At 43.0% G+C, this 26,294-nt stretch overlaps 3 protein-coding genes and 1 long non-coding RNA gene across 8 annotated transcripts; 2 read left to right on the plus strand and 2 right to left on the minus strand.

Moving 5' to 3' along the window:
* Positions 1-1,201: 1,201 nt before the first annotated feature.
* Positions 1,202-3,783, plus strand: nudt18 (nudix (nucleoside diphosphate linked moiety X)-type motif 18). Of its 2 annotated transcripts, XM_037097524.1 has the most exons (7): positions 1,202-1,350; positions 1,804-1,979; positions 2,077-2,187; positions 2,275-2,377; positions 2,540-2,663; positions 2,803-2,927; positions 3,096-3,783. In XM_037097524.1, the coding sequence occupies exons 2-7, from the start codon at positions 1,806-1,808 to the stop codon at positions 3,476-3,478; spliced, it is 1,020 nt and encodes a 339-aa protein (XP_036953419.1). In that variant the 5' UTR covers positions 1,202-1,350; positions 1,804-1,805; the 3' UTR covers positions 3,479-3,783. The 2 variants fall into 2 exon arrangements, with proteins under 2 accessions (XP_036953419.1, XP_036953418.1); XM_037097523.1 differs by having other exon boundaries at positions 1,221-1,350; positions 2,077-2,377.
* LOC119019177 (protein FAM240B) lies at positions 3,240-12,274 on the minus strand. Of its 3 annotated transcripts, XR_005074951.1 has the most exons (6): positions 12,165-12,274; positions 11,451-11,660; positions 10,196-10,317; positions 4,795-4,935; positions 4,429-4,477; positions 3,240-3,332 (listed from the first exon to the last, which is right to left on the minus strand). XR_005074951.1 is itself a non-coding variant. In XM_037097526.1 (4 exons), the coding sequence occupies exons 3-4, from the start codon at positions 10,315-10,317 to the stop codon at positions 4,827-4,829; spliced, it is 231 nt and encodes a 76-aa protein (XP_036953421.1). In that variant the 5' UTR covers positions 11,451-11,660; positions 12,165-12,274; the 3' UTR covers positions 4,747-4,826. The 3 variants fall into 3 exon arrangements, 2 of the variants coding, with proteins under 2 accessions (XP_036953421.1, XP_036953423.1); XM_037097526.1 differs by lacking the exons at positions 3,240-3,332; positions 4,429-4,477 and having other exon boundaries at positions 4,747-4,935; XM_037097528.1 differs by lacking the exons at positions 3,240-3,332; positions 4,429-4,477 and having other exon boundaries at positions 4,747-4,935; positions 11,451-11,698.
* Positions 12,275-12,927: 653 nt separating this feature from the next.
* On the minus strand, positions 12,928-18,209 carry LOC119019178. The gene is made up of 3 exons (XR_005074952.1): positions 18,108-18,209; positions 15,815-15,937; positions 12,928-13,001 (listed from the first exon to the last, which is right to left on the minus strand). It is a non-coding gene; the product is annotated as an uncharacterized LOC119019178 (long non-coding RNA).
* On the plus strand, positions 18,034-26,281 carry lrrc2 (leucine rich repeat containing 2). Of its 2 annotated transcripts, XM_037097522.1 has the most exons (11): positions 18,081-18,109; positions 18,993-19,061; positions 19,451-19,595; positions 20,335-20,450; positions 21,754-21,845; positions 21,924-22,080; positions 22,167-22,303; positions 22,959-23,104; positions 23,324-23,476; positions 23,891-24,075; positions 24,314-26,281. In XM_037097522.1, the coding sequence occupies exons 3-11, from the start codon at positions 19,459-19,461 to the stop codon at positions 24,361-24,363; spliced, it is 1,173 nt and encodes a 390-aa protein (XP_036953417.1). In that variant the 5' UTR covers positions 18,081-18,109; positions 18,993-19,061; positions 19,451-19,458; the 3' UTR covers positions 24,364-26,281. The 2 variants fall into 2 exon arrangements, with proteins under 2 accessions (XP_036953416.1, XP_036953417.1); XM_037097521.1 differs by lacking the exon at positions 18,993-19,061 and having other exon boundaries at positions 18,034-18,109.
* The last annotated feature ends 13 nt before the right edge of the window (positions 26,282-26,294 follow it).

Here is a 26,294-nt window from a genome sequence, read left to right on the forward strand (position 1 = left end):
AGACTGAACTCAGACGACCCTAAACACACTACGACTCTCCACTTGGTCCCTTTCCTGTCGGGTTTTTGGGCTCAGATCCGACAAACAGCCTCATCACTTCTTTCTGTTTCACTGAGCTGAGGGGATGCAGGGGAGCTCTGATTGGCTGAGAAGTCGTCTAAGATGTCAGGTGTTGAGGTGATGGACGGAGGGAGAGTCTGATGTTTGACTGAGGGTGGAAAAAAACATATAGATCATAAATTACAGTAGGAAAAATAACTCATAGGAATCATCGTTAACAACATTCACTGTGTGACACAGACGTCCTGTTTCTGAAGCTGAATGCTGAATTTTATAAAAGTGTATTAATTTATTTATTATTTAAGTTACTCTGCAGGTTTCATGCTACACCAGAGCTGAAGCGCCACATTTTAAAAATTGATTTGACTTCATCAACAATATAATAACATACAGACATATCGATTATGACATTGATCACAAAACCAGTCTCTCCTTAAACATGAAAGCACTCACACGTTTCTTCCAGAATGAGTTTTGCAGCAGCAGCACACGTGACAGCAGTTCAAGGAGAAGTTGTAGCATTAGCAGCGTTAGCAGAGTTAGCAGCGTTAGCAGAGTTAGCAGCGTTAGCAGCGTTAGCAGAGTTAGCAGCGTTAGCAGAGTTAGCAGCGATAGCAGAACCACAAATACGGGTAGAATGTGAGTTACAGTATGAGAACTAAGCATTAGTTGAGGACAGCGGGGGGAGCAGAGCTAGCTGAACATGTGAGTACAGTAATAACAACAGAAACAAACCAAATACGAATGAAACCAGACTCACCTGTGTGTGGATCAACAAACAGGTTCGAACCGTTTCCGGTGGTTCAACTGTTTGTTTCTGTCAGAAAACCATCAGAGAGTTCATCAGTCCGCGTACACGTTTATTTATCACCCTGTCTGTGTTTAACAGGCTGTGTTAGCTCACATCAACAGCCTCGGTGTGACCTTACTACACGTAACAACACCACTGTGAGCAGACGGACTACAAAAAAACGTAACTTCCTGTCATGATTGTCACAATAAAACACGTGTTATGAGCACCGGCGGTTAAAGAGGCTCTATAACGTATCGTTCGTCAACGACATTCAAATGAAATGATGTTCTTTGTTATTCTAGCAGGTGTGGAGAATCACAGAACGTGTTAAAGGCGATTCAAATGTGTTTCAGCAGCACCGAATTTGGACGTATTGTGATTTGAAAATCCCAAACCGGAAGAGGAAGTGCGATTCCTGTTTAACTTGTCGGTGTCAAATGTGAAAACAGAGCAGCAGCAGTCAGCTGAGGATCAACACGGCCGCTCGTCTCAGGAAGGTGGGCCAGTTTAACTGAGATAATCTCTCTGATGAATGTTGTTTCCTGTTGAGAAGTTTAATACAAGTGAAATAAACGGATCGTCGGCAGACATTAGCTAGCGTTAGCTGCTGTCTGCCCTCTGATTTAGCTGAGCCTGTTAGCCATCATTAACCCTGTGTGATCAGCTGGGACAGCAGCTCAGTGAAGAACAACAATTACATGAGTTTAATATTTATTTATTGGTGTTATGTCGTTTGAGTATAAATGAACCGAGTGAGAAAACCTGTTATAACGTGTTTATATCACATGTATTAGATAAATATGTGTTGACAGGAGGAGGGATGATCCAAAAGGAAACAAACACTTGATTGTCAAACAAAACACGGCAAAACACAACCCTGTCCAGCAGCACCATGACAGATGTAACCGTTAAAATATAGTTTTTAATTATGTGCGTGTGTTTACCAGCAGACATGGAGCTGACGGAGGCGGAGCAGCGGCGGCAGGTGGAGGAGCAGGTGGAGATGCTGCTGAGCGGTCAGGGGTCAGAGGTCAGCGGGTGTGACGTGGGCCTGGAACAGAGCAAACCAGCCACTCTGAGGAAGAACGTCACCTACATCGTCTGCGGCGTCATCTTCAACGACAAGGTGCTCTGTCCTGATTGGCTCCGACAGGACTGATGTCAGAAGCTACAGCTCAGACAGAGTGTATTAAGTGTGTGTGTGTGTGTGTGTGCTCCATCAGGAGGAGGTGCTGATGGTGCAGGAGGCGAAGCAGGACTGTTACAAGCAGTGGTACCTGCCTGCAGGGAGGGTGGAGGTCGGGGAGAATCTGGAGGAGGCGCTGAGGAGGGAGGTGAGACACACACACACACACACACACACACACACACACAGTTCAGTGTTTTTTGGGTTGAGAACAAAGGAGCAAAATTGTCTGCAGGTGAAGGAGGAGGCGGGGTTTGACTGTGAACCAATCACGCTGCTGCTGATCCAGGAGCAGGGACCACAGTGGATCCGCTTCATCTTCCTCGCCAAAATCACAGGTCAGAGGTCACACAGTGTCACCTGAACCTGAGTCCAACCTTAAAGGAACAGTTCACCCAAAAGTCCAAATTCAGTCATCATCTCCTCCCTCCATACTGACCAAAAGAAACCTGTTCGTCTTCTGATGTTTGACTGTGTGTGTGTGTGTGTGTGCGTGTCAGGTGGGAGTTTAAAGGGTCCATCAGCAGCTGATCAGGAGTCTCTTCAGGCGTCCTGGTGGGACAGACAGTCTGCCCTCCCTCTGAGAGGACGAGACATCCTCCGTCTCATCGACTGCGGCCTCAAGTACGACATTAAACTGCATCTAGGCTAAACACGTGTAGAATAGACTTTCGACAGTGTGATTTATAATTTGGCTTTTGATGGAAACAGTGAGTTTGAAGCAGAATACTCACAGTGACTTTGGCTGCTGTGCTGCCTTCAGGTACCGTCAGGATCCCTGGCATCCTGTCACGTTACCTGTGGACCTGAGCTGCCGTCATGTGGTGCAGAGACTTGTCCTGGTCTTCACCAACGCTGAGCAGCAGGTGTGGGTGCTGCTCATCAAAGGTAACGAGCTGCTCGTCAGACAAAACACCTCGACTTTTTCTTTAATTTCTTCAACATACATTCCTAATTTTAAAGATTTTAATCCAAAATATCTTTCGCAGTTATATCTATAAGACATCTGGTAAGATCTTCAGTTCCTGTCTAACCTCCTCTGTCTCTGCCCTGCAGCCCCGACGCTCCACCTCCCCATAGCAGCAGCAGTAAAGACCCATGCAGTGACCTGGGCAGCCAACATGGTGGTGCAGGAAGCCATGCCGTCAGCGTACTACGACCAGGACGTGAACACGCTGGGCATCTTCAGCCTGCAGCACAATGGCAGACAGCACGGGAAGACAGATGGCGTGTGCCTCAACACGCTGGTGGCGCTGGTGCCAGACCACGTCCAACGCAACGAGGACGGGGAGACTGTGGAGTGGATGGGAACCGGTCAGCCTCCGTCTATAGAAAACCCTCGATACATCTGGCACCAAGTCCAGAAACGAACACTGAGAGAAAAACTGCTGGAAAAGACCAAGAACACCTCCATCGTACCGATCCACAGCCTGTACTGACCAGGATATATCTCTGATGTCTACACAGCATCACCTCTGGGATTTACCAGGAAGACTCTTATTGTGAAGGGAACACACTGACTGTTGGCTTTAAGAAGTGAGATTTTAATCTGAAAGACAGACCTGTTCAGACCTGTTGTTATCATCTGTTTAATCTGATATCACTTCCTGCTCTATATGAAACAAACCCGTCCATCACTGAGACAAACAGACTCCATGTTTCTACTCAAAGACAGAAAGAAGTTCATGTAGAACGTTTGCTGAATTAACAAGAAGGTCCAAATAATGCAGAATGAGTCAGAGACAGAGTTTCACAGAGTTTATAAAGTGTCTCCAACTCAACAACTCACTACACTGACACATTTGTTAAGGGAGTCTGGGGACTTTCTCCACGGGGACAAAGAAGTCGCCTATATTGTTCCTGTTTAGTGTCTTTGTGACATGTGACATGTTTAGATCAATAACATGTTTCTTCTTTCATAAATGGAGTGTAAATGGTGAAATCAGTGTAAACAGTGTGTTCAAACAGCTGATCAGTGTTGGCAGGTAAGACTTTAGCACTTTAGCCACAGAAGCAGACAGGCTGGTACAGACATGCTGCCACAAACTGACACTTTTTACAAGGAGACAAACAACTTCAGCTTCTGGTTTAATGCTGAATTTACAACAAGGACACAATGAGTCAGAATCTGTCAGAGACACAGTTTCACTACGTTTGTTCAGTTTCTCCTCATAAAACAACTCTTAAAATCACTACATTTGTTAATGGAGTCTAGTGATGCCGTGGTTACTGGTTCAGTGGCTGGATCACAGGTCTGAACAGGGCTGATGATAAATTTAAATGTGAATTGAGCAATAAAATATTGATTTATTTATGTTTGATTTTATAAGAAATAATAAGAAATATTCTGCTTTAAATTAATAATTAATATAGGGTTAGGGTTAGTTACCGTCTTTCCTTCGGGGAGTGAGATGTTCAGATGGATCTCACCGTCATGTCTGTGTGTTAGAAACAGGGAAGAAGTCAGGATGCAGTTAGCTTAGCTTAGCACAAAGACTGGAAATGGGGGAACTGTTAGCGTGGTCCTGTTTAAAGATAGAAATACACCTACTGGCTGCTCTAAAGCTCCACAGATAACTCATCATATCTTCTGCACAGGAGGAGATGAACAGTTAATGTTTTCTGGAACAATGAAGACCACTGTAACATGCTGTTTGTCAGAATGTTATTTAAGCTCTTGCAGAATTAAACTCACAAAACAAAAAGCTGATCGAGGAACTTATTTGCTTTATTGTCTTTAATGTGAACGTGGCACCGTTTGTCTTCGTCTCCGTGTGTCTCAGCTCATCACGGCTCAGCTGACTTCTCCGTCTTGGGCTTCCTGACGTATTTGTCGTTGAGGCTCTTCAAGTGTTTGGTTCGGTTCTCCAGACGGACCAGCCACTCCCCCCTCAGCCTGAAAACACACACACACACACACACACACACACACACACACAAAGGTTTTCTTTAGTTCCACAATTTCAAACATGACAGGTGTGCTGTGGAATAAGAGAATAATCCAAGTCTCCGCAAGTCCAAAGATTCAAAATTGATTTGAAAAGATGTTATTCACGCCAGACGATCTCGTGCAGCCGCGTCAGACTTCAGCTTTAAAGAGGCTCCTGCAGACTGTGATCACAGCAGACGAGCTGATGGAGACTTCTGATGTTTAAATCACGTCTCAGCTGCTTCAGTTGTTCAGCAGAACGCTGCAGCTCTGTTTTACTGTGAAGCTCCAGAAGTATGTATGTGTCAACACTGTGTGCGTGTGTGTGTGTGTGTGTGTGTGCTGTAGCAGCAGTGAGGTCACATTTAGTGTTTAATGTGCTGCTGACTTCAGGAGGATCTGGTGTCTCAGTGACAGCTGAGGTGTAATCACTGACACATCAGCGTTTCACTTCTTCTTTATTTCACCATCAATCAAATACACACCAACATCACTGTGTGTGTGTGTGTGTGTGTGTGTGTGTGTGTGTGTGTGTGTGTGTGTGTGTCTGCAAAGATGGAAAATGTGTATGAGACAGAGACGCAACGAAAGTCCAGACATACTGTACGTGAATAAATGCATGTGTGTTTATTCGTGTGTGTGTGTGTGTGTGTGTGTAACCTAATCCTGACTGTCAGCTGTCCTCACTGTCTCTTCACCACCTTCCTGTCAAGTTTTCTGGATTATTCCATTTGTTCTCTCAGCTGCTGATAATCCTCCTGACCTCAGGCAGACACAAAGACACATGAAGACCAACGGCCCGATGGACAGACATGAAGACAGACGGGCATGTTCTACAGTGTTCTTCTGTTTCTGTTGGGTCTCGCTCTCAGACTTCCTCTCTGACTCTCCAGAAGTTACAGACAGACGACCAGGTAAAACGTTACCTGAGGAAACTGGAGGATTTCTCTGTCTGAACATGGGTGGAAACATTTGAGACGACGTGACAACACAACTCAGCAACATTTCCAACGCAGGTTGAAGGTTTTTAGAGACTGTAATGCAGAAATCTTACAGAATGTAGCTTTAAAGGAGCAGTCTGTAGTTTTGTTGAAGAACTGTTAACGAGCAGAGAAAGATATTTTTCTGCCTAAACAAACAAAATGATCAAACTGTCTTTGTTTTCATGACTGAATAAACAAACTGACCTTAAAGGACAACACAGTTTATACTGTTTTACTGTGTTTATATGTGGCGGACCCTGCCACCTTTCCAGCTTCATACAGTGCTCTGGGACCTTATTCTCCTCAGATCAATTATTCACTTATTTCTGAGTTTGTATTATTACCCCATTAATATTTGAAATATTAAAATTCTGAGTTTGGATTTCTCCTGCAGAACTACATGTGTTAGTCTGCTGCTGTCTGAATGAGCCTGAAAAACGATTATCCAAACAGTTTCTGATCAATTCTCAGCTGATCGATTATTCGCTGCAGCTCACGCTCACACCGGGCTGCATTGAGACAGTAAAGTTATTTTTAGTCCCAGCTGGACATCAATGTGGAAACTTTGTGTCGACAACATGTGAAGAATTTAATTTAACTTCGAAATACAACCGTCTGTCTGTCTGACTGCCTGCCTGTCTGCTTCCATCACTCATCGCTGTGTCATTATCACCTCGACTCCCAGCAACACGTTGTTCCAGCCTCTGGCCGGGTCACACATAACGCACACAATTAGCGGGGACTAGAGCCGGGGTTAGAGGCGACAGGGGGTGTCGGGGGGTGCATAGTAATAGATAGCAGGAGGATTAGGAGATACATGGTATTGATAGGTGGGGGATTAGGGGTACAGAGTAATGGATAGTGGGGGGATTAGGTGTGATGGGCTGAAGAGGTGGTGTGAGGTTAAGGGGGATCGGGGAGGAGAAGACAGGAGTTATGAGGGATCGGGCTAATAGCTGGTGTAGCACTAAGAGGTGAAGGTTTAACAGGAGGATGTGTATCATACACATGTACATCCCATCATAATGCAACCAAGGAGAAGCTGACAACTTCACTGTGACGCTGCAGCTCCAAACACTGAACCACCAGGCGGAGGTGGAGGAAATAATATACATCTCTTATCTAATCACCAAAATGAATACGGCAATGTTTGTTCCTGCAGACTATGAATATCATAAAATGTTCTGTTTCTTTATGTAAAATGTTTATTCAGAATTGTACAGTTGAACTGTGTTTATGTTTTGGCTAGGGTTAAGGAATAAAAACCACTTGTGGTTAGAAAAACATCATGTTTTGGCTTAAAATACTTGTTTTTGTCACAATAAACAAGTTTGAAAATGTTCCGAATGTCCTCCTCTCCTCGTCCTGAGGATATTAAGTCCTCCTCTCCTCCTCCTGAGGATATAAAGTCCTCCTCTCCTCCTCCTGAGGATATAAAGTCCTCCTCTCCTCCTCCTGATGATATTAAGTCCTCCTCTCCTCCTCCTGAGGATATAAAGTCCTCCTCTCCTCCTCCTGATGATATTAAGTCCTCCTCTCCTCCTCCTGATGATATAAAGTCCTCCTCTCCTCCTCCTGAGGATATAAAGTCCTCTCCTCCTCCTGATGATATAAAGTCCTCCTCTCCTCCTCTTGAGGATATAAAGTCCTCCTCTCCTCCTCCTGAGGATATAAAGTCCTCTCCTCCTCCTGAGGATATTAAGTCCTCCTCTCCTCCTCCTGAGGATATAAAGTCCTCCTCTCCTCCTCCTGAGGATATAAAGTCCTCCTCTCCTCCTGATGATATAAAGTCCTCCTCTCCTCCTCCTGAGGATATAAAGTCCTCCTCTCCTCCTCCTGAGGATATAAAGTCCTCCTCTCCTCCTCCTGATGATATTAAGTCCTCCTCTCCTCCTCCTGATGATATAAAGTCCTCCTCTCCTCCTCCTGAGGATATAAAGTCCTCTCCTCCTCCTGATGATATAAAGTCCTCCTCTCCTCCTCTTGAGGATATAAAGTCCTCCTCTCCTCCTCCTGAGGATATAAAGTCCTCTCCTCCTCCTGAGGATATTAAGTCCTCCTCTCCTCCTCCTGAGGATATAAAGTCCTCCTCTCCTCCTCCTGAGGATATTAAGTCCTCCTCTCCTCCTCCTGAGGATATAAAGTCCTCTCCTCCTCCTGAGGATATAAAGTCCTCCTCTCCTCCTCCTGAGGATATAAAGTCCTCTCCTCCTCCTGAGGATATTAAGTCCTCCTCTCCTCCTCCTGAGGATATAAAGTCCTCCTCTCCTCCTCCTGAGGATATAAAGTCCTCCTCTCCTCCTCCTGATGATATAAGACTTGCAGCATGCTGCTAAGTGGACTTGCATTTCTTCAGCGTTTTTTCAGTCCACTGATGCTCAAAGCACTTTACAACACTTGCCTCATTGACACATTCATACACTGATGGCGGAGGCCGCCATGCAAAGTGCCAACTGCTCATCAGGAGCAATTTGGGTTTCAGTGTCTTGCTTAAGGACACTTTGACATGCAGCTATAGGAGCTGGGATTTGAATGACGACCTTCTGATTACTAGACGACCCGCTCTACCTCCTGAGTTACAGCCACCTAACACAACTGAAGCCGCTGAGACTTGATTTAAACATCAGATGTCTCCATCAGCTCGTCTGCTGTGATCACAGTCTGCAGCAGAGAAACATCACTAACTGATCTGAGGTGGTGTTATTTTAATATGCTGTCAGACGGGGTGCATGCTAACACTTTTTGCTTAGCAGCTACAGTGAAGATTTCATCTTAATAAAGGGTGGAAATAACATATTTTCAGATCAGTTCTCGAGGCTTCTGCAGACTTTCGATGTGCAGACAAGCTGAGCTTGATGTTTTTTTGTTTTTCACCTGTGTTAATGTGTTGGTTGGTTTGTCGGCAGGATGACACAAAACCTACTGAACTCCATTTCCACCACACCTGTATGGCGGATGAGTCTCAGAATAGACATCATTCAGTTTTGGTGCAGATCCTCATAAAGGGACAGATCCAGGATTTTTTCTCACTTTTTGTACTTTGTGAAATGGATCTTGATAAAGAAAGACGAACTCCTCACTGTAGCTGCTAAGCTAGAAGTGTTAGCATGCACCACACATCGAAGGTGTAACTAACGTCTTTTCAAATCAGTTTGGAATCTCGAGGCTTCTGACTTCACGATTCATCCAATCATTGTTAATATTTCAGTTATGAACCGATCGAGTCATGTTAACATATCTAAAAGATAAACTTACAAACGTAACCACGTGTTTCCTCAGGGACAATAGTTGAAACATCTATAAAAACTATGGACTGTCATTTCTTTTTTCCAGCTGACAGGTGGAGGTGTGCTCAGGTTACAGTCTGTCTGATGTTTCGGCTCATTAGTGATCATCATCACTGAGACCTTTAACGACCAGCTTGTCGAGGGTGTGTGTTTGTCCCGGTATGTCCTCCAGCTCGCTGAGAGACGAGAGGCCGTTTGTAATGAGACGGTCTGTTTTTAGATGCGTCTATTTGCCGAACTGTCACATGTCTACCACGACTTGAGCCACAGACACCAGGTTCAAATACCTCCACGGATCGGCGTCTTTGGGAAAGAGGCGCTTTGCCCAGAGGAAGGTCTCAGTTTGGGCATCGCTACAGGCCACGCACCCGGCTGCAGCTGGAGAGTTAAAGCTCAGCAGGTCTGTGCTTTGTGTCGGGACTTTCCATGGTCAGAACAATGACCACTAACAGAGAAGGGATGCTGCTTCAGAGCCACAGTACTGCATTTTTAAATGTATACATTTGGTCACCGTTCATGTCTGCAACTTTACAACCAGAAACCAATGAACCGAAAAAAGACGTCACTGAATCTCATCAGGGGTCCAGACTGTGTGGACAGCTGTATTGTGAAATTAAAGACCACACTTCAGAGATTAGTTTGACGACTGATCGACACCTCGGTTGTTCCTCATATTAGTGAAGGAAAGACTTCTGTTCACGCTGAAGTGAAGTCTCATCAACGACAATGAGACCGACCTTCCTCGTTTGATCACCATGTTATCCAGGGTCTAAGGACAGATTCAGTGCACACACTGTAGAAATTCTGACCGACTCTCTGAAGTGTGTTCTCTCATTTTCTGTGAGCATTTCTTCATCAGCAGTCATACGACGTCGATATGTTGGGTTTTAGTGTGTTTGTCCATCGGCCCAATGATGCAGCAATGTCAGCAGCAATGTGTGTTGTGTTGTTTCTTACTTTTGCAGCGCGCTCTTCTCCATCCTCTGCTCCTCGCTCTCAGCATGTTCACATTCATTACTGATCCTCTTCTCCCAGAATGTCTTGATGTGCAGCCTGTCGTGGATCAGAGCCACGTTCATCTGCAACAACACAACACTGACGACACTGACTCTGTGGAGACGCTTTGTTTTATTGTTATTTGAAAGGTTTTAAAGTCGACCTCCAACGGTGACGCTACAGTGCACCGAGCATCGTGAAGGAGGAAGTACTTCTTGTAGTAGTGAAAGAAATACTCTGTTACAAGCGCTAAATTAATAAAAAATATACAAGTATAAGTGCTTAGCAGTAAAAATACTAATTTTGCAAACTGACTGACTGGCTACAGCTCATTAGAACAACTTGTAATTCTGCTGAGTCATTTAATCTTTAACTAAAATATTAAACTGATCATGCTTGATGTATAAAATCTTGATCTGAAAAGTAACTGTGACTGAAGCTGTCAGCTGAATGTAATGAAGTGAAAAGCACAATATGCGAGTAAACGTGTCAAGCAGGTTAAAATGAGGATACTAGTTGAAATTTGTTCTCAGGTAAATGTTCGCATTACATTCCACGGCTGGCAAAAAGGACCAAATGCTTCAGGCTGGTGTTCAGCGGCTTTTAGCAGCTCTTTTAGACTTCTTGTCTCAATTTTGGCTGTTTGACACCAATATGATTTTATCAAACTGTGACTTACACACTTCAATAAATAACACAAACAGTATCATTATCAAAACCTTGAAAATAATCTAGTACAAGTCAAACTCATTATGTTAAAAATGTAAGTCTATTTTTTTCATGTAAGTAATTCGACTTTAAATAAGAGTAAAAGGTAAAATGTAAAACATTTTCCTCAGGAGGAGAAACATTAAAGTGAGTGAAATGAAAGATAATCTCACTGAACATGTTAATAATATCATATCATATCATTACTGCTACTGCTGTTGTTACTGATTTCACTCTAACAATCATGGTGAAGTCCATAATCTTTACTTTTCAAAGCAGTTTAACATTTACACACAACGTTTGATCCACTGAATTATAACTGAATCCTCTTCACGTTGCACTAAATCCATCCCACTATAATAATAATAAGACTGCACGGCTGCTGTGTGTCTGATCTGAACCCAACACTCCACTGTAATACTTAAAGCTCACTACAGTTAGTTTAATGATAAACAGGTGAAATATTTTAGGTTTACTGACTGAAAACAGAAAAAGAATGAACACAAACCCTCGTTCAGAGCTTCAGCTGAGCGTCCGTCAGCCTGTCGGGGTGGATGAATGTTTTTCGTGTGAACTCCGTCAAACAGCCTGTAAATCAGTCAGTCGCTCTGCTCCTCTCTCCTCCCTCTCTCCTCCCTCTCTGAACAGTTGAGGCAGTAATGTGCCAAGAAAAGAAGGAATGCACCTGCAAAACCTCTGTAGCTGCTCCTCATCTCTGCTGCAGGACACAACAACACACTCTGGCCTCAGAACCAGCTGTTTGCAGTCCAGGTGCATTGTAGGAAATTTGTTTTAATGTTTTGATGAAGAGCAAGAGAGTGTGAAATATAAAAATACGGTTCTGCTGCATCGATTCTGATCCTTTCTCGTATTAAACTGATTTGACTCTGACAGTGTTACAGCAGTGTGAAGATGAATCTGTTCATGATAATCAGACTGAGCTGGACTTTATCTCTGAGCTCCATCTGGAGTCTCAGCTGGAAACACAAGAAGCTGCTGAAGCTCGTTAAACTTGACAGAAACCACAGAACGAGCTGAAGACATCCCACAGACTGACTGCAGACCTGTCAGCACCACTGGTTTTATATGTTTTACACCATTTACTGCAAATCTTATTGCCATTGCTGATTATTCTACAGTCCAGCCATCAGTTTACAGTGATTTAAGTTCATTTATGAGGATTTAACTTGCAAAGAGTTTCAGCACGGTCAGTGAAACTCACCTTCAGGTCCATGTGATCAACATTAGGACACAATGAAAATCAATGTCCTTTTTTCTTCTTTACCTTTACATGAACTCTGTTAACATGACAAGAAGAGAAGCAGCCAACCTGGACAAAAAGATGGAAACATGAACATCTGGCTTACATGAGTGATCAGACGTCAATCATCACACACGCACACAAAGGAACAAAAGTGGGTGTGTTATTTATCTGTAATGAGTCATGTGACAGCTGTCAGGGAACAGACCAGGTGATGACAGTGTGTGTGTGTGTGTGTGTGTGTGTGTGTGTGTGTGTGTGTTGGAATATTTACTCAACACTGTGCCGGAAAACTGACCCAGACAAGTGATCTGTATTCTAAATGATGTCATGGACAATTCACAACTACAAATATGTATGTGTGTGTGTGTGTGTGTGTGTGTGTGTGTGTGTGTGTGTGTGTGTGTGTGTGTGTCTGGTAGACATATATATCCTGTGCAGCATGAAGGCATGTTGTGTGTGTGTGTGTGTACACAGTAGAAACAAGTGCTTTTACAATGATGTCATGAACTTCAGAACACATTTTACGACAGTGTGTGTGTGTGTGTGTGTGTGTGTGTGTGTGTCAGTTGGGTGATAACATGTTTGACATTTCAACTCTCCCGGGGCGTGATATGATGCTGTCCCAAGGTGTTAAACACACAATCTCTCTCTCTCTCTCACACACACACACACACACACACACAGATGTATTAATATAAACACTCTGTTATAATTCCAACATGCCTTCATCTCACGGCCGCTGCCACGTGACTCTTAAACTGCCGACAGTGAACAACAGGAAGCCCTGCTCTCGTCCTGAAACACACAGACGAATCGAGGAAACATGTTGTTATTTATGTGTTCTAAGAACTGGATCTCCAGTTATAGATCATAGATGGATGGATACTGGACTCAAAGATGGCACCCAACAGGCCTGCACTTAATGAGAAAAATGTGCGATAACACTGTTCAATATTGTGATGACAATATAACGATAAATAAACAACGCTTGAAGGCCCTTGTGTCCAGGGCTCCTGTGTCTGATTGGCTAAATGGTGGCACGCTCACAGTGAATGCATGGTGCATGTAAACAAAATGATTTTTCTTATTCATCGCATGTCAGGCAGTCTTTTGCGATGTGTTTATCGCACATGTTCATATCGAGATGACTATGAAAGTTCGATTTATCGGGCAGCCCTAGTGCCCAATCAGAAATCCTTTAATGTCCCGCAAACAGGGACATTTGTTGACTGACAGAGGGATGTGGTGCCATGATTTGTAATGTGAACAATGATTACTGACATTAAGACAAAGAAAATAAGTAATTCAGTGCTGCTAAACTTGGTCTACACATGCAAAATGAAATTCAGATCCAGCTCCCTTCAAAGAGTCATAATTCACATCAGTCATTTTGATGTGAAATTAGCAGTAATAACATCAGTGAGCTGACTGTCACATGTTTTTAATACACATGCATGGATGTTATCAGGCCAGGCAGCTTTACATGGACTGTGCTGCTCGTCTGGCAGCGTGGCCTCACATGTGGTGCTCCTGCTATTGTAATTTGTGCTGTTCTGGATTAACAGAACATCTACAAAATCTGATAAACGTCTGCGTCTGCATTTCCAAAACTCTGTTTATATCCATCCAGACGTAAACACTGAAACCAGGATATCTTCACTCTAGAAGGAGTTTTACAAGAACCTGGTTTTCAGCGACCTCAAACACTCAAAAACACGTTTAAAAAAATCTTCTGCAAGGCACCTCATCAATACACTGTGGAGTGCTCGACCCTCGAGTCCAGTGGATTTGTCATTGCTACAGCCAGCCAAACGACAGCATGGTGTCACACACATTTCACTCGCATTTGCCCCTAAAAAAAAATGAATGTACGAACCGGGAAATGATCTTAGCGCACATTGTGCGAGCCAAGCTCTCAAGTTACCATCACATCCCACTTTGTCTGAGCTCGTTCAAAAACTACGATCCTCTGGCCGCAACGCACCAACCACAGTAGTTTTCTGTAATGACCAGTGTCACGGAGAGGTGACGGGTCAACGGACTGTGGTAAAGTTAGTTTCAGTTCGGATATTTGGCGGATATTCACTCGGGTCCAGCCGCGACATTGCAAGTGCAATGGCGGAGGGGTGGGGTGGCAGGGGGCGGCCGTGGCCACCTCACGCTGAATCCTGGCCACCCTGGCCTGACCCCAACCACCCATGCAACCACCGCATCACAGCTGTCACTACTTTCTGGCGTGCGGAGCCTTTCCAGCACTGCGACGGCACTACCGGACACTTTAGATGCGCGCACATCCTGTCTGAACCCCCCTCTCTCCCCGGAGGAGAGCTACCCGCGGGCGCACGGTGCAGCGGCCAGGGTGAGACCGGCTGCTGGGAGTTTACAGTCTGTGACAGATCGGACAGACATCGGCTACCCTCCTCCGCAGCTCCGACGGTGTTTCTGCAGCGTGTCAGCCTCCGACCCTCCAGCGAGGTCGCGGGTGAGACGCTTCCAGCTGCTGGAGGCGGGGACCGAGAGGCGTCCGGCGAGGGACAGCGGGTGGTCGGGCCGCTGCATGCCTGAATAGATTCATAGGATTTTCTGAATCGATATTGAATTAGGAGAAAATATGTTGCAATGCATTGATCGATATTTTTACCCACCTCTACTATTGGATATGTGCAGGTGATTGTAACATAACATCCAATGTGTGCTGTGTGACTGACTGGTGTGTCTCTACCTGCCACAGAGTTAAAATGTGACTGAGCATGTCAGGGTTCCTTCTCTGCCAGCTGAAGCAGCCTGGTCAGAGGGTTTTCATACAGAGGTCACATGCTTCTCTGTGTCATTTTAAGTGGAGAACCAATAATTATTAGTTTTATTCTAACAGCATTCCAGACCATCAACAAAATGTAACAACATATACAACTGTTGTGTGCATTTGTACAGTAGCCCTGAAACCTTATATGCGTATGACTGGAATCAAATCTCAATTTGTTCCTTGTTAGATCCTTTTGTTGGCCCACTTTGCTGGCCATTATTCATGTGTGTGTATATAGTCTGATCAGGCTATAATAAAAACAGCTGTTTTTCAAATTATGTCTGTGTAATCCTGATACACCAAGAGAATATTTGATCTTTTCCACCATTACCTGCATTCTCGATATTGTGGAGGTGTGTGGTGTTGGTGCCCTAAATACCCCAATATTTTCTAGTGAGACACTGCCACCCCAAAATGATTATGTAACCATCCTGGCCACCCCACAGAAACGTCCTGGCTCCGCCCCTGGCCCAGTGTTAGCAGCAGGAGGACGGTTAACTCACCCCAGAGCCTCCCGCTGAATCACTGGAGACTGATTCAGGGACCTATACATATATATATTACCAATAATGTTGAGAAACTAAACGGGATTACAAATAAAGTCTATATTTTGTGTTCATCAGTAACAAAAGGTAATAGCAGAAAACCTTCATGTATCTTTGTTAGCTCAGGTTAGCTAGTTTTACGTTTTAACAGTTAGCTGACACTAACCTATCTTTCTGTAATTTAATGTTACACAGAATGGTAAGACTGAACACAAAGTCCACTTAGTTCATTAAATAACAGAAGAACAAACTTTACTCACCTCTTCCGCGGTACTGAGGGTTAACTCCATCTTGTGTCCTTCAAAGCCGCTTCAACCAAAAATCATTAACACTGTTGGAAAAGACATCTCGCCATTGGTCAGTTTTTCGCGGGCCGGAAGTTACTGGTAAAGAAGAAGCAGAACAATGGCGGAGTTCTGATACACATCACATGTCACATTAATGAATTTAATATTAGTCTCTCTTAAAAATAGGTTAAACCAACACTAAAGACGGAAACAACACATTGAAAAGTAGAAGTTAATTGAATTAAATATGCAGACATCATTCATAATCGAAATGTATTTTCGTAAGGGCGTCAGAATGAGTCAACCGAGACAATAAGATATAAATTATGAATATGTGTCACTGTGCATTTATTTGTCAGTGCAGCAGCGCCATCGTGTGGAGGAGCAGCAGAACTGCAGCAGGCTGGTGAGAATGAAAAGATCACTGTGATGCTGCTTCAACAGGATTAAACAGGATATTTACATTTAATCCTTTAAACCATGAATCATGTAATCATAATTCAGTGTCAATTAGATAAATAAATATGACATAAATTATTATTTCTGTTTGATTTATTTTGTGTTTAAGTTTCTTTTGAATGAATTTCCCAGTTTATTTACTTTTCCATTAAACTGATGATGTATTCATTTTTAGATGTATGTTTGCACTTGTGTATTTATTCCTGTATTATTTCCCATTGCACCCCTCCTCTGTTTACCTCCACAAACATATTTACTGATGTATTTTCTTTATATATTTCTTTACACATTTTAAAACAGTTACATTTTATATCATTTTATTATACATTTGTATTTCATATATTTGGTTCTTGAGATTCTTGAGGTCACTGCTTGTTTTACATATTTATTTACTTTTACTGTGTTGACTGTGTGAAAACCTGCAACTGGTAATAAAACTGATTTTAATTCTGATCCTAAAAATTGAATATTTGTCTCTGAGAAAGTGACTTTACATGATGACCACTCATTGAACACTCAAATAAGATCATATGAAACAGTCTTCAAGACCGGTAACATTTACAATATACAATGATATAACTAATTAATATCAATGTGATACTGATTTTATTTTATTGATCAATATATGCACAAAGACTCACTAATGAATGAAAAGCTGCAGCCTGTGACACTGCAGTGACTGTTTATAGAACTGCCATCAGTGTGTGTGTGTGTGTGTGTGCGCGTGTGTGTGTGCACGTGTGTGTGTGCACGTGTGTGTGTGTGTGTGTGTATTTAAAGAAGGTGACACACACGTTGTACTAGTCTTTACATTGTGTTGACTGTTAATGTCACGCAGACTGATATTTATAGATGAAGCACTCACAGCTGTTTGGATGATTATTGTACTTGAAACAAAATAAAAATCACAACATTTGAAACATTGAAACCAAAAAATACAAATAAATAAATCTATAAATAAATGAATCTGAGTTGATTTTTTAAAAATATTCAAAACATTCTGAACTTTTTGTGGTTTGTCTGTTTCGCTGATGTTTAGATCAAAACATTCAGTTGTTTGCTCTTCATCTCTAGAATCAGTCAGCGCTGTTTTACTGAAGCAAAACTCGTAAACTGTAATGTGTAATGTGGCAGATGTAAAGAGATAAACCCAACCCTGATGATGATGATAAACTAACTGAAGCACTTATTTTATCTGTGGCAGATGCCTTTAAACTGACTGACATAACAGACACATTATCCCAGACAAGACTTTGAGTTTCATATTTTAAATTTTGTTCCTTATTTATTTATTTTTTAATTGTTTCTTTGTTTTTGCCTTTATTCTCCATTTTAATTTTTATTTTCTTTTATTTTTTGGCTGTTTTGGATCATTTTTTTGTTATCTACTCATTTTGTTTCAGTTTTTTATTCTGACATTATTGCAATTTTAAACATTCAATTAAATTTGTTAAATCAAACTAATCAGAGTGAAATTAAATTAAAATCAGGCGTAATAATTGTGTCTGAGCTGTGACGACAGAGTTATTTTACCTGCGTGACACAGAAAGAAGAACCTGATGTCAGAAACATGCTGGTCTGTGAGGAGGATCATGTGACACACACACACACACACACACACACACACACACACACACACACACACATTGCAGGGGTCACATCTCTGCTGGTAAAAATAGCATGCTGTGTCACACACACACACACACACACACACACACACACACACACACACACACACACACACACACACAGTCGGGTCTCAGTAAACAGGCTGCTGACAGACGGCAGGACGTGGACAAAGACTCACAGGTGAGATCACAGCAGGAACGTTTGTGTTTGTCTCAGCTGGATGTTAGTTTGGGTCTAAACAGAGACCAGAACCAGACTGGACCCAGAGTCAACCGATAATCAGAGGGACACAGGAAGTCAGGCTGAAGGCAGATTAGCAGCTCTTAAAGTCGAGACGCTGTTTCATAAACAGCAGGAGGACGTTTGTCCCGATGATTCATGGGAAGTTGAGTTCCACCTCCTTCATCTCTTAGCATGTTTAGCATGTTAGCATGTCAACATATTAAATCTTAATATCTAAGTGTGATGTGAACATTTAGCATTTAGCATGCTGAGGCTATCTGGTTCGAATCTGACGGGTTGGAATGTTTGACCAGCTGGAGTCGGCGTGGTTCATCCTCAGGGGATCATCAAGGTCCAGGGTCAGGGTCCAGTCCAGGGTCAGAGTCTGGTCCAGGGTCAGAGTCTGGTCCAGGGTCAGAGTCCGGTCCAGGGTCAGAGTCCGGTCCAGGGTCAGAGTCCGGTCCAGGGTCAGAGTCTGGTCCAGGGTCAGAGTCTGGTCCAGGGTCAGAGTCCGGTCCAGGGTCAGAGTCTGGTCCAGGGTCAGAGTCTGGTCCAGGGTCAGGGTCAGTGGTCAGTACTGGCAGTGGAGGTGCTCTGATCCTTCAGTCTGCTCATTTATGACCATCAGTTGATTAATCTGCTGATCAGTTTATTGATCAATTAATTTATTACATGTTACTCTTATAATGAAACCTTCAGATGTTTTCTTGATTTAAGAAGAGAAAAACAAGAAATCTTCACATCTGAGGAACAAAATGATTCATTGAGGCGTCATTTCATCATGTCAGCTCAGATCAGTTTCCATTACAACAAAACATTTGATCTTATTGATTTCTTTAAGATTCAAACATCTTCACTGGAGTAAGAAGTCCATCACTCCCCTCTGATGTGGACAGAAGCAGGATGTCATGTAACATGAAATACTTCCTGAGAATTTTACTAAAGTACTCTGATTACAAGACAACACAATGGGATTTAATCTTGAGCCTTAAAGAAATGATGTCCTCTCCCCCCTCCTCCTCTTCCTCCTCTCTCTCTTCCTCTCCCTCCTCCTCCTCCTCTTCCTCCTCTCTCTCTTCCTCTCCCTCCTCCTCCTCCTCTTCCTCCTCTCTCTCTTCCTCTCCCTCCTCTTCCTCCTCTCTCTCTTCCTCTCCCTCCTCCTCCTCCTCTTCCTCCTCTCTCTCTTCCTCTCCCTCCTCCTCCTCCTCTTCCTCCTCTCTCTCTTCCTCTCCCTCCTCCTCCTCCTCTTCCTCCTCTCTCTCTTCCTCTCCCCCCTCCTCCTCCTCTTCCTCTCTTCAGGAGTAGAAATGCGTCTGGAGAGGAAGATGGACGTCCCGGTCTACGATCTGTCCCTGATCCGAGGGATCTGGGAGGTCCGGGTGAAGAAACAGCGTCAGAGGCAGAAGAAGGAGCAGGAGAGGATGGAGCAGAGCGCCCTCACCAGGTGAGCCCACAGCACCGTCACCTGCTGACAAGCTTCATGTGACTGAGTACATTCACTCAACTACTTCACTTGAAATGCAATGTACATTTTCACAGTGTTACTGCTTCAGAAATGTATTAGAGAAATCTTAAATCATCTGTGATTTTATACGTCTGATGTCAAATATTCTAAAACATCTGTTACTGTGAAGAACGTGAAATTTGACTTAATATTAAAACCTGAGAATTAACATCAGTCTTCACTGAATGATTTCTGAGTAAATAAACTGTCCTGTAAATGAAAAAGTTAATTTCATATCGTTTTACTTTGTTTATATGTGGCGGACCCTGCCACCTCGGGAAGTGTTCTGAGGACCTTCGTCCCCTCAGGGACGGCTCGTATATATAGAAATATCAAATAACTACTTCTGAGCTGATATTATTACCTTTTAAAATATTGTAAATATGAACTTGAGTTTTAACTTTTTCTCCCAAAAACTTCATGGTGCACTACTACTACTAGTACTAATAATGATGATGATCACTCTGATCAGACAGTCGTGTGTCGTCGGTCTAAAACTCCCAGCCAACTGTTTCTACTCATCAGCTGATTTTAGTAACATGAACACACAGTTATTTATATCCAACATCAGCGCCGCGGTTCAGCAGTGACGGCAGGTCAGTGTCTGGACTCACACAGCAGGAAGGTCGCGAGTTTGAAACCTGAGATCAATAATTCATTAACCCGTCTGACTGTGAAGGATCGAACAGCAGTGGCAGTATCGCATCTACTGCAAGACCCTGAAGACCAGCGAGCGGAACCAGCTGCACCGGTACCTGGAGAGAACCAGTATGACTGATGTACCGACCTGCACAGGTAGATACAGGTGTATACGGGTAGATACAGAGTAGATACAGGTGTACATGGGTAGATACAGGTGAACACGGGTAGATACAGGTGTACACGGGTAGATACAGGTGTACACGGGTAGATACAGGTGTACATGGGTAGATACAGGTGTATACGGGTAGATACAGGTGTATACGGGTAGATACAGAGTAGATACAGGTGTACACGGGTAGATACAGGTGTACACGGGTAGATACAGGTGTACACGGGTAGATACAGGTGTATACGGGTAGATACAGGTGTACATGGGTAGATACAGGTGAACACGGGTAGATACAGGTGTATACGGGTAGATACAGGTGTACATGGGTAGATACAGGTGAACACGGGTAGATACAGGTGAACACGGGTAGATACAGGTGTACACGGGTAGATACAGGTGAACACGGGTAGATACAGGTGTATACGGGTAGATACAGGTGTACACGGGTAGATACAGGTGTACACGGGTAGATACAGGTGTACACAGGTAGATACAGGTGTATACGGGTAGATACAGAGTAGATACAGGTGTACACGGGTAGATACAGGTGTACACGGGTAGATACAGGTGTACACAGGTAGATACAGAGTAGATACAGGTGTACACGGGTAGATACAGGTGTATACGGGTAGATACAGGTGTATACGTGTAGATACAGAGTAGATACAGGTGTATACGGGTAGATACAGGTGTATACGTGTAGATACAGAGTAGATACAGGTGTACACGGGTAGATACAGGTGTATACATGTAGATACAGGGTAGATACAGGTGAACACGGGTAGATACAGGTGTATATGTATAGATACAGGGTAGATACAGGTGAACACGGGTAGATACAGGTGTATACATGTAGATACAGGGTAGATACAGGTGAACACGGGTAGATACAGGTGTACACGGGTAGATACAGGTGTATACGGGTAGATACAGAGTAGATACAGGTGTACACGGGTAGATACAGGTGTATACGGGTAGATACAGAGTAGATACAGGTGTATACGGGTAGATACAGGTGTACACGGGTAGATACAGGTGTATACGTGTAGATACAGGGTAGATACAGGTGAACACGGGTAGATACAGGTGTATACGTGTAGATACAGAGTAGATACAGGTGAACACGGGTAGATACAGGTGTATACAGGTGTATACGGGAAGATACAGGTGTACACAGGTAAACATGACTAATAAACTGCTGTAATAATTTTCTTTTGTGTTTATATTTGGTAGTAACCTGTTGTTGTGTATTTGCTGATCATGTTGTTGTTGCTGTTTTCCTGCCAGAAGTGGAGCAGCAGAATCAGACAGACCAGCAGGACCAGAAGGATCCGGATCAGAGCAAACTGATCTTCCAGCTGAACGGAGATCGTTGGTCGGTGAGTTAGCGGAGTCAGAACAGAGTTCACACCTTCGACAACCTTCATCCGCCAGAGAATAAGTGAATATTTCTGCAGGACTTCCCCCGCGAGCTGCAGTGGATGACCTACCTGAGAGAGTGGCACGTCAGGGGCACCAAGATCCGTCAGCTGCCGGACTACCTGGCTCTGTTCACTCAGCTCACTGTGCTCCAAATCCCCCAGAACGCCATCACAGAGCTGCCACCTGAGATCGGTGACATTACATTTCATCCTCTAATCAGAGCAGGTCAGTTCCTGCAGACCTGTATTCAGCCTCACACACTCGTCCTCTGTCCTCAGGTAAACTGACGGAGTTGAGGGAATTAAACGTCAGCTACAACCGTCTGTCCAGAGTTCCTCCAGAGCTCGGGAACTGCGAGAACCTGGAGAGACTCGAACTGACAGGAAACCACAACCTGTCCGAGCTGCCGTTTGAGGTGAGACAGAAGCATGGTGTGGCGGTTTCAGCTCACCTGACGGACACAGTTCACTGTTTTCTGAGAGCTGAATGCAGGAAGTTTCTGGAATCGCTGTTGGTTGCCTGGCAACTGCTCAGAGCTAAGAAATAGTTCTGGTACACGACCTGATGAAACAGCAAAAACTTAAACTTTAATTCAAGTCCAGATCAAAGAGCAAGTATGCTAAGCTAAGCTAAGCTAAGCTAAGCTAAGCTAAGCTGAGCTAACTGGCTGCTGGCTGAAGCTTCCAGTAGAGACATGAGAGCAATCTGAACATCTGACTCTCAAACTTTAAGCTGCAACATGTAGAACTATTCCTTTCAGCACAAAATGCCCAGATTGTTTGATTGTTGATCAGACAATCAAACACATTGATTGTTGAAGGTGCTGTCTGTCAAACCAAGTTGATTTTTGAGTTTCATTTCCAACTCATACTCGTCATAAACTGACGCTCTGGGATCGTCGGACGAGTCGGCGCCATCTCAAAGCTTCACTTCACGACAGGTTGGAAATGAAATGCAAATATCAACTTTTCCTAAAAATAGGACCTTTAAACATTTTTGGTTTTGCTGTGATGATGTCATCGCGTTGGTGATGTCACCATGTTGATGATGTCACTCTGTCACTCTGTCAGCTGAGCAGCCTGAAGCAGCTGGTTCACCTGGACATCGCGGAGAACAGGTTTGTGTCGATCCCCATCTGTGCTCTGAGGATGAGCAGCCTGCAGCTGCTGGACCTGAGTAACAACTGTCTGACAGACCTGCCGCAGGACATGGACAGGTAACTGATGACATCATCACCACCTGAGGTCTGATCAACAACAGTAGGAAGTCTCTATTGTTGTTTCTGTCTCCACTACAAGTCTGTCACAGGTGTCTTTACAGCTGATTTCTTCAGACACTCGTCCTCTCAGAACTCTTTGTGCTTCACTGCGAAACAAATGACCAACAATCAATTGTGTGTGTGTGTGTGTGTGTGTGTGTGTGTGTGTGTGTACAGGCTGGAGCAGCTGGTCACTCTGTTCGTCCATAAGAACAACCTGTCGTACCTCCCTCAGTGTCTCACCAATGTCTCCACGCTGAAGATGATCGTCGTCAGTGGCGACCAGCTCACCTGCATCCCGACCAAACTGTGCAGCAACCCCGACATCAAGTAAACAACCACGACGTCACCGTGTTTACAGTCTGAGGACCGAAACTTAGAAAATAAAGATCCAACTGCAGGTTCATCGTGAAGAGACACTGACAAACAGTTTCTAACTCAGTAAAGTTGAAGCCTTGATGCTTGTCATAGATGTGAGTTCTGTCTGCGTCACAATAACCATCGATATCGAAATGATGACCTGTAGTGGACGTGTGTGAAAACTGTACCTGCAACTTCACACAACTGTCACAAGATATTCTGACATCCAGGCGATTAACAAAAGCCACGGTCAGGTTCATTAGTTTAATTATAGCCGAACAATCACAGTTCAGTTTTATGTTATTATTCTGCTTCAAGGTAAAAATATAAAACACAACAAAAAGTGTGCAGCGCAGGTGTAACGTCTCTGCTGTCACCTGCCAGGTTCATCCGACTGTACGACAACCCTGCGAACGCAGAGAAGAAGAAGAAGAAGAAGAAGAAGGAGGACGAGGAGAAGAAAGAGAAGAACAAGAGAAGGAGGTGGAGGGAGGCGAGACAGGAGGAGGTGAAGGACAGCAGAGAGAAGGAGTTCATTGAGGCCTACGTCAGCTCGCTGCAGGACAGAGGTGAGAACACTTCTGAAGGTATAATACGTATTTCTGTATATATTTTACAGTATGGAAGTACATATTGTTATATTTGAACCTTGTAATACAACATTTGGTCCAAACAGTTTCTATTTATAACAATATAAATGTGCTGCTGTGATCAGCTGGGATCTTTATCATCATTTGTTTTGTCAGCGATAAAAGAGTTTAAATGAAAATGTTTAAACTGAGCGACATGTTGTTTGTCCCTCACCAGACACCGTCCCATACTCCACCACCAAGGTCTCCATCTCCTGCCTGCTGTGAGGAAGATGAAGATGATGAATACGATGATGAAGGTCGAGCTGATGGACCATCATGAGAGCGACTGAAGGATAATCTGAACAGGTACTTTTCAAAGCAGCGTGAGGATAAAAAGACCAGAGGGTTTATTATAAGAGCTGGATCCTGGAATCAAAGATGGCGTCCAGAGAGAGACAGTTTGTAGCTTCCTGGTTGTGTCGACTGCTGCACGTGCTCATTAGTGTCCCAGGTTATGATGTCACAAAGTAAAGCTCACCTCTGTAGGCTCTACAGAGGTTTTTAATAATAATAAAACCTCAGTGGATTAAATATGGACGACACAAAGAATATTAACTGAGCTCATTGAGTTTTTAGTTGCAGTACCACCAGTGACCACTGGGATGATTAGCCGCCGCAAACACTGGTTCATGTGTAAAATAAACAATAGTTTATGAACAGTGAGCCGTAAATCAAGAGCAATGCATTGTGGGATTATTAGCAAGAGCAGTGTCTATGACACGGAGCACATTAGCTTAAAACCAAGACGGAAAAACTTCATAAAATTTTTGAAATGACAAAAAATAAATAAATAAATGTATGTCGGCGACCAAATGGAAAGAAAAAAACTCTTTCAGCTGCGCGACTCTCAAATGAAAGTAAATCAGATCTCAGTGTTTGAAAATGTTTCACTGACGCAATTTTGAGGTTTAATATGTTAGAATTTCGGACGGAGCCATAATTTAATTTCACCAAGCTAACATGCTAACGCTAGCTCGATCAAGGTTTCAACTGACTGAGGAAGAAGAATCTTTTTTTTTTTGAATGTCTTTTCAGAGAAATATTAAGAGTCGGGTGGTGTGTTTGGTTTGTATGGAAGTCGATTAATTCAACAATGAACAGACAAAAAAGTTAACAAAAAAAATTTAAATAAATAAATAAAGGTAGTTGTGTTGGGTTAGTTTAAATAGTTTAAACATGTTCCAAGATGAGGAGAAAGTGCGTCACAGTGTTGACTTTCTGAACTGCAGTTATCACAAAAGATGACATTAACTAACATAAAATACAAACAAATGCACAACAAATAAAGTAGCAATAAAGTGGCCGAAGAAATCCTGCCACATTAACAAACTTCTGACACAAACAAGTCAACATTTATCCGTCTCAGGATGTTTTATTCAGAAGTCTCATGGTGAGATTTGCATGAATGAACTTCTGTTTTCTTTCCATGTTCTTGTTTTTTAATGTTTTAGCGTTTTCAGATGAATTCATTGTTTTCATTCCAAACTCAGATTCTCAACATTAAAAACATTTGTGATATTTATGATTAGATCACCTCACACGAGGTTCACGTCCTCATTATGAGTCCCATCACACAGATGTTACTATTAAGTGATTTAAAAAATATTGATTTATGAGTTTCAGGTATTTGACAGTGATTCTGATGTGTTTTCTGTCTGTGCAGTGAGTGATGATGAGTTTAATGCTTGGTTATTCTCCACGTGAACGAGACGTATTTGTGATAAACTGGATTTGATGGTTGAAGGTGTGAATGTTGTGACCAAACAGAGACGAGTCTGGACATCAAAATAAAACATTTCGCAGGAGAAACTGATTTACAGATTTGAACAGCGAGTTGATTTAATACATTTCATAAAAATTCTGTTGTTTTTTAGACAGTTTGTTCATTTGGTCATTTTTTTGTGTGGACGTTTCTGTTGTTTCTGCATTAAAATGTTAGGTACAAATTATTATTATTGTTTCAAAAACATGAAGTACTTATTCCTCAATCGGCCGTTCAGTATTTTCTAAATGAAGAATTGTTTTTGTTCTTTTACAACTTGTTTTATTGAAACAGGTTTCTGTGTGATGCTTTACTTGAGACGTGTGGTCGTGTATATATTTAATGTGACATTTTTTAATTTCAATAAATGTTGTATATCAAGATTTGACTCCGA

The sequence above is a fragment of the Acanthopagrus latus genome, chromosome 5 (assembly GCF_904848185.1).
Source record: "Acanthopagrus latus isolate v.2019 chromosome 5, fAcaLat1.1, whole genome shotgun sequence".
Taxonomy (NCBI): Eukaryota; Metazoa; Chordata; class Actinopteri; order Spariformes; family Sparidae; genus Acanthopagrus; species Acanthopagrus latus.

What these genes read in the sequence shown, in the direction of transcription:
- nudt18 (XM_037097523.1), top strand. Translation starts at nt 1,806, where the DNA reads ATGGAGCTGACGGAGGCGGAGCAGCGGCGGCAGGTGGAGGAGCAGGTG. An exon ending in CTCATCGACTGCGGCCTCAA is followed by an intron (nt 2,664 to 2,802) that starts GTACGACATTAA and finishes TGCTGCCTTCAG; the next exon opens with GTACCGTCAGGATCCCTGGC. An exon ending in GTGGGTGCTGCTCATCAAAG is followed by an intron (nt 2,928 to 3,095) that starts GTAACGAGCTGC and finishes TCTGCCCTGCAG; the next exon opens with CCCCGACGCTCCACCTCCCC.
- LOC119019177 (XM_037097526.1), bottom strand. Translation starts at nt 10,317, where the DNA reads ATGAACGTGGCTCTGATCCACGACAGGCTGCACATCAAGACATTCTGG. An exon ending in GAGAAGAGCGCGCTGCAAAA is followed by an intron (nt 4,936 to 10,195) that starts GTAAGAAACAAC and finishes GTGTGTTTTCAG; the next exon opens with GCTGAGGGGGGAGTGGCTGG.
- lrrc2 (XM_037097521.1), top strand. Translation starts at nt 19,459, where the DNA reads ATGCGTCTGGAGAGGAAGATGGACGTCCCGGTCTACGATCTGTCCCTG. An exon ending in CTGCCGCAGGACATGGACAG is followed by an intron (nt 23,105 to 23,323) that starts GTAACTGATGAC and finishes GTGTGTGTACAG; the next exon opens with GCTGGAGCAGCTGGTCACTC. An exon ending in CAGCTCGCTGCAGGACAGAG is followed by an intron (nt 24,076 to 24,313) that starts GTGAGAACACTT and finishes GTCCCTCACCAG; the next exon opens with ACACCGTCCCATACTCCACC.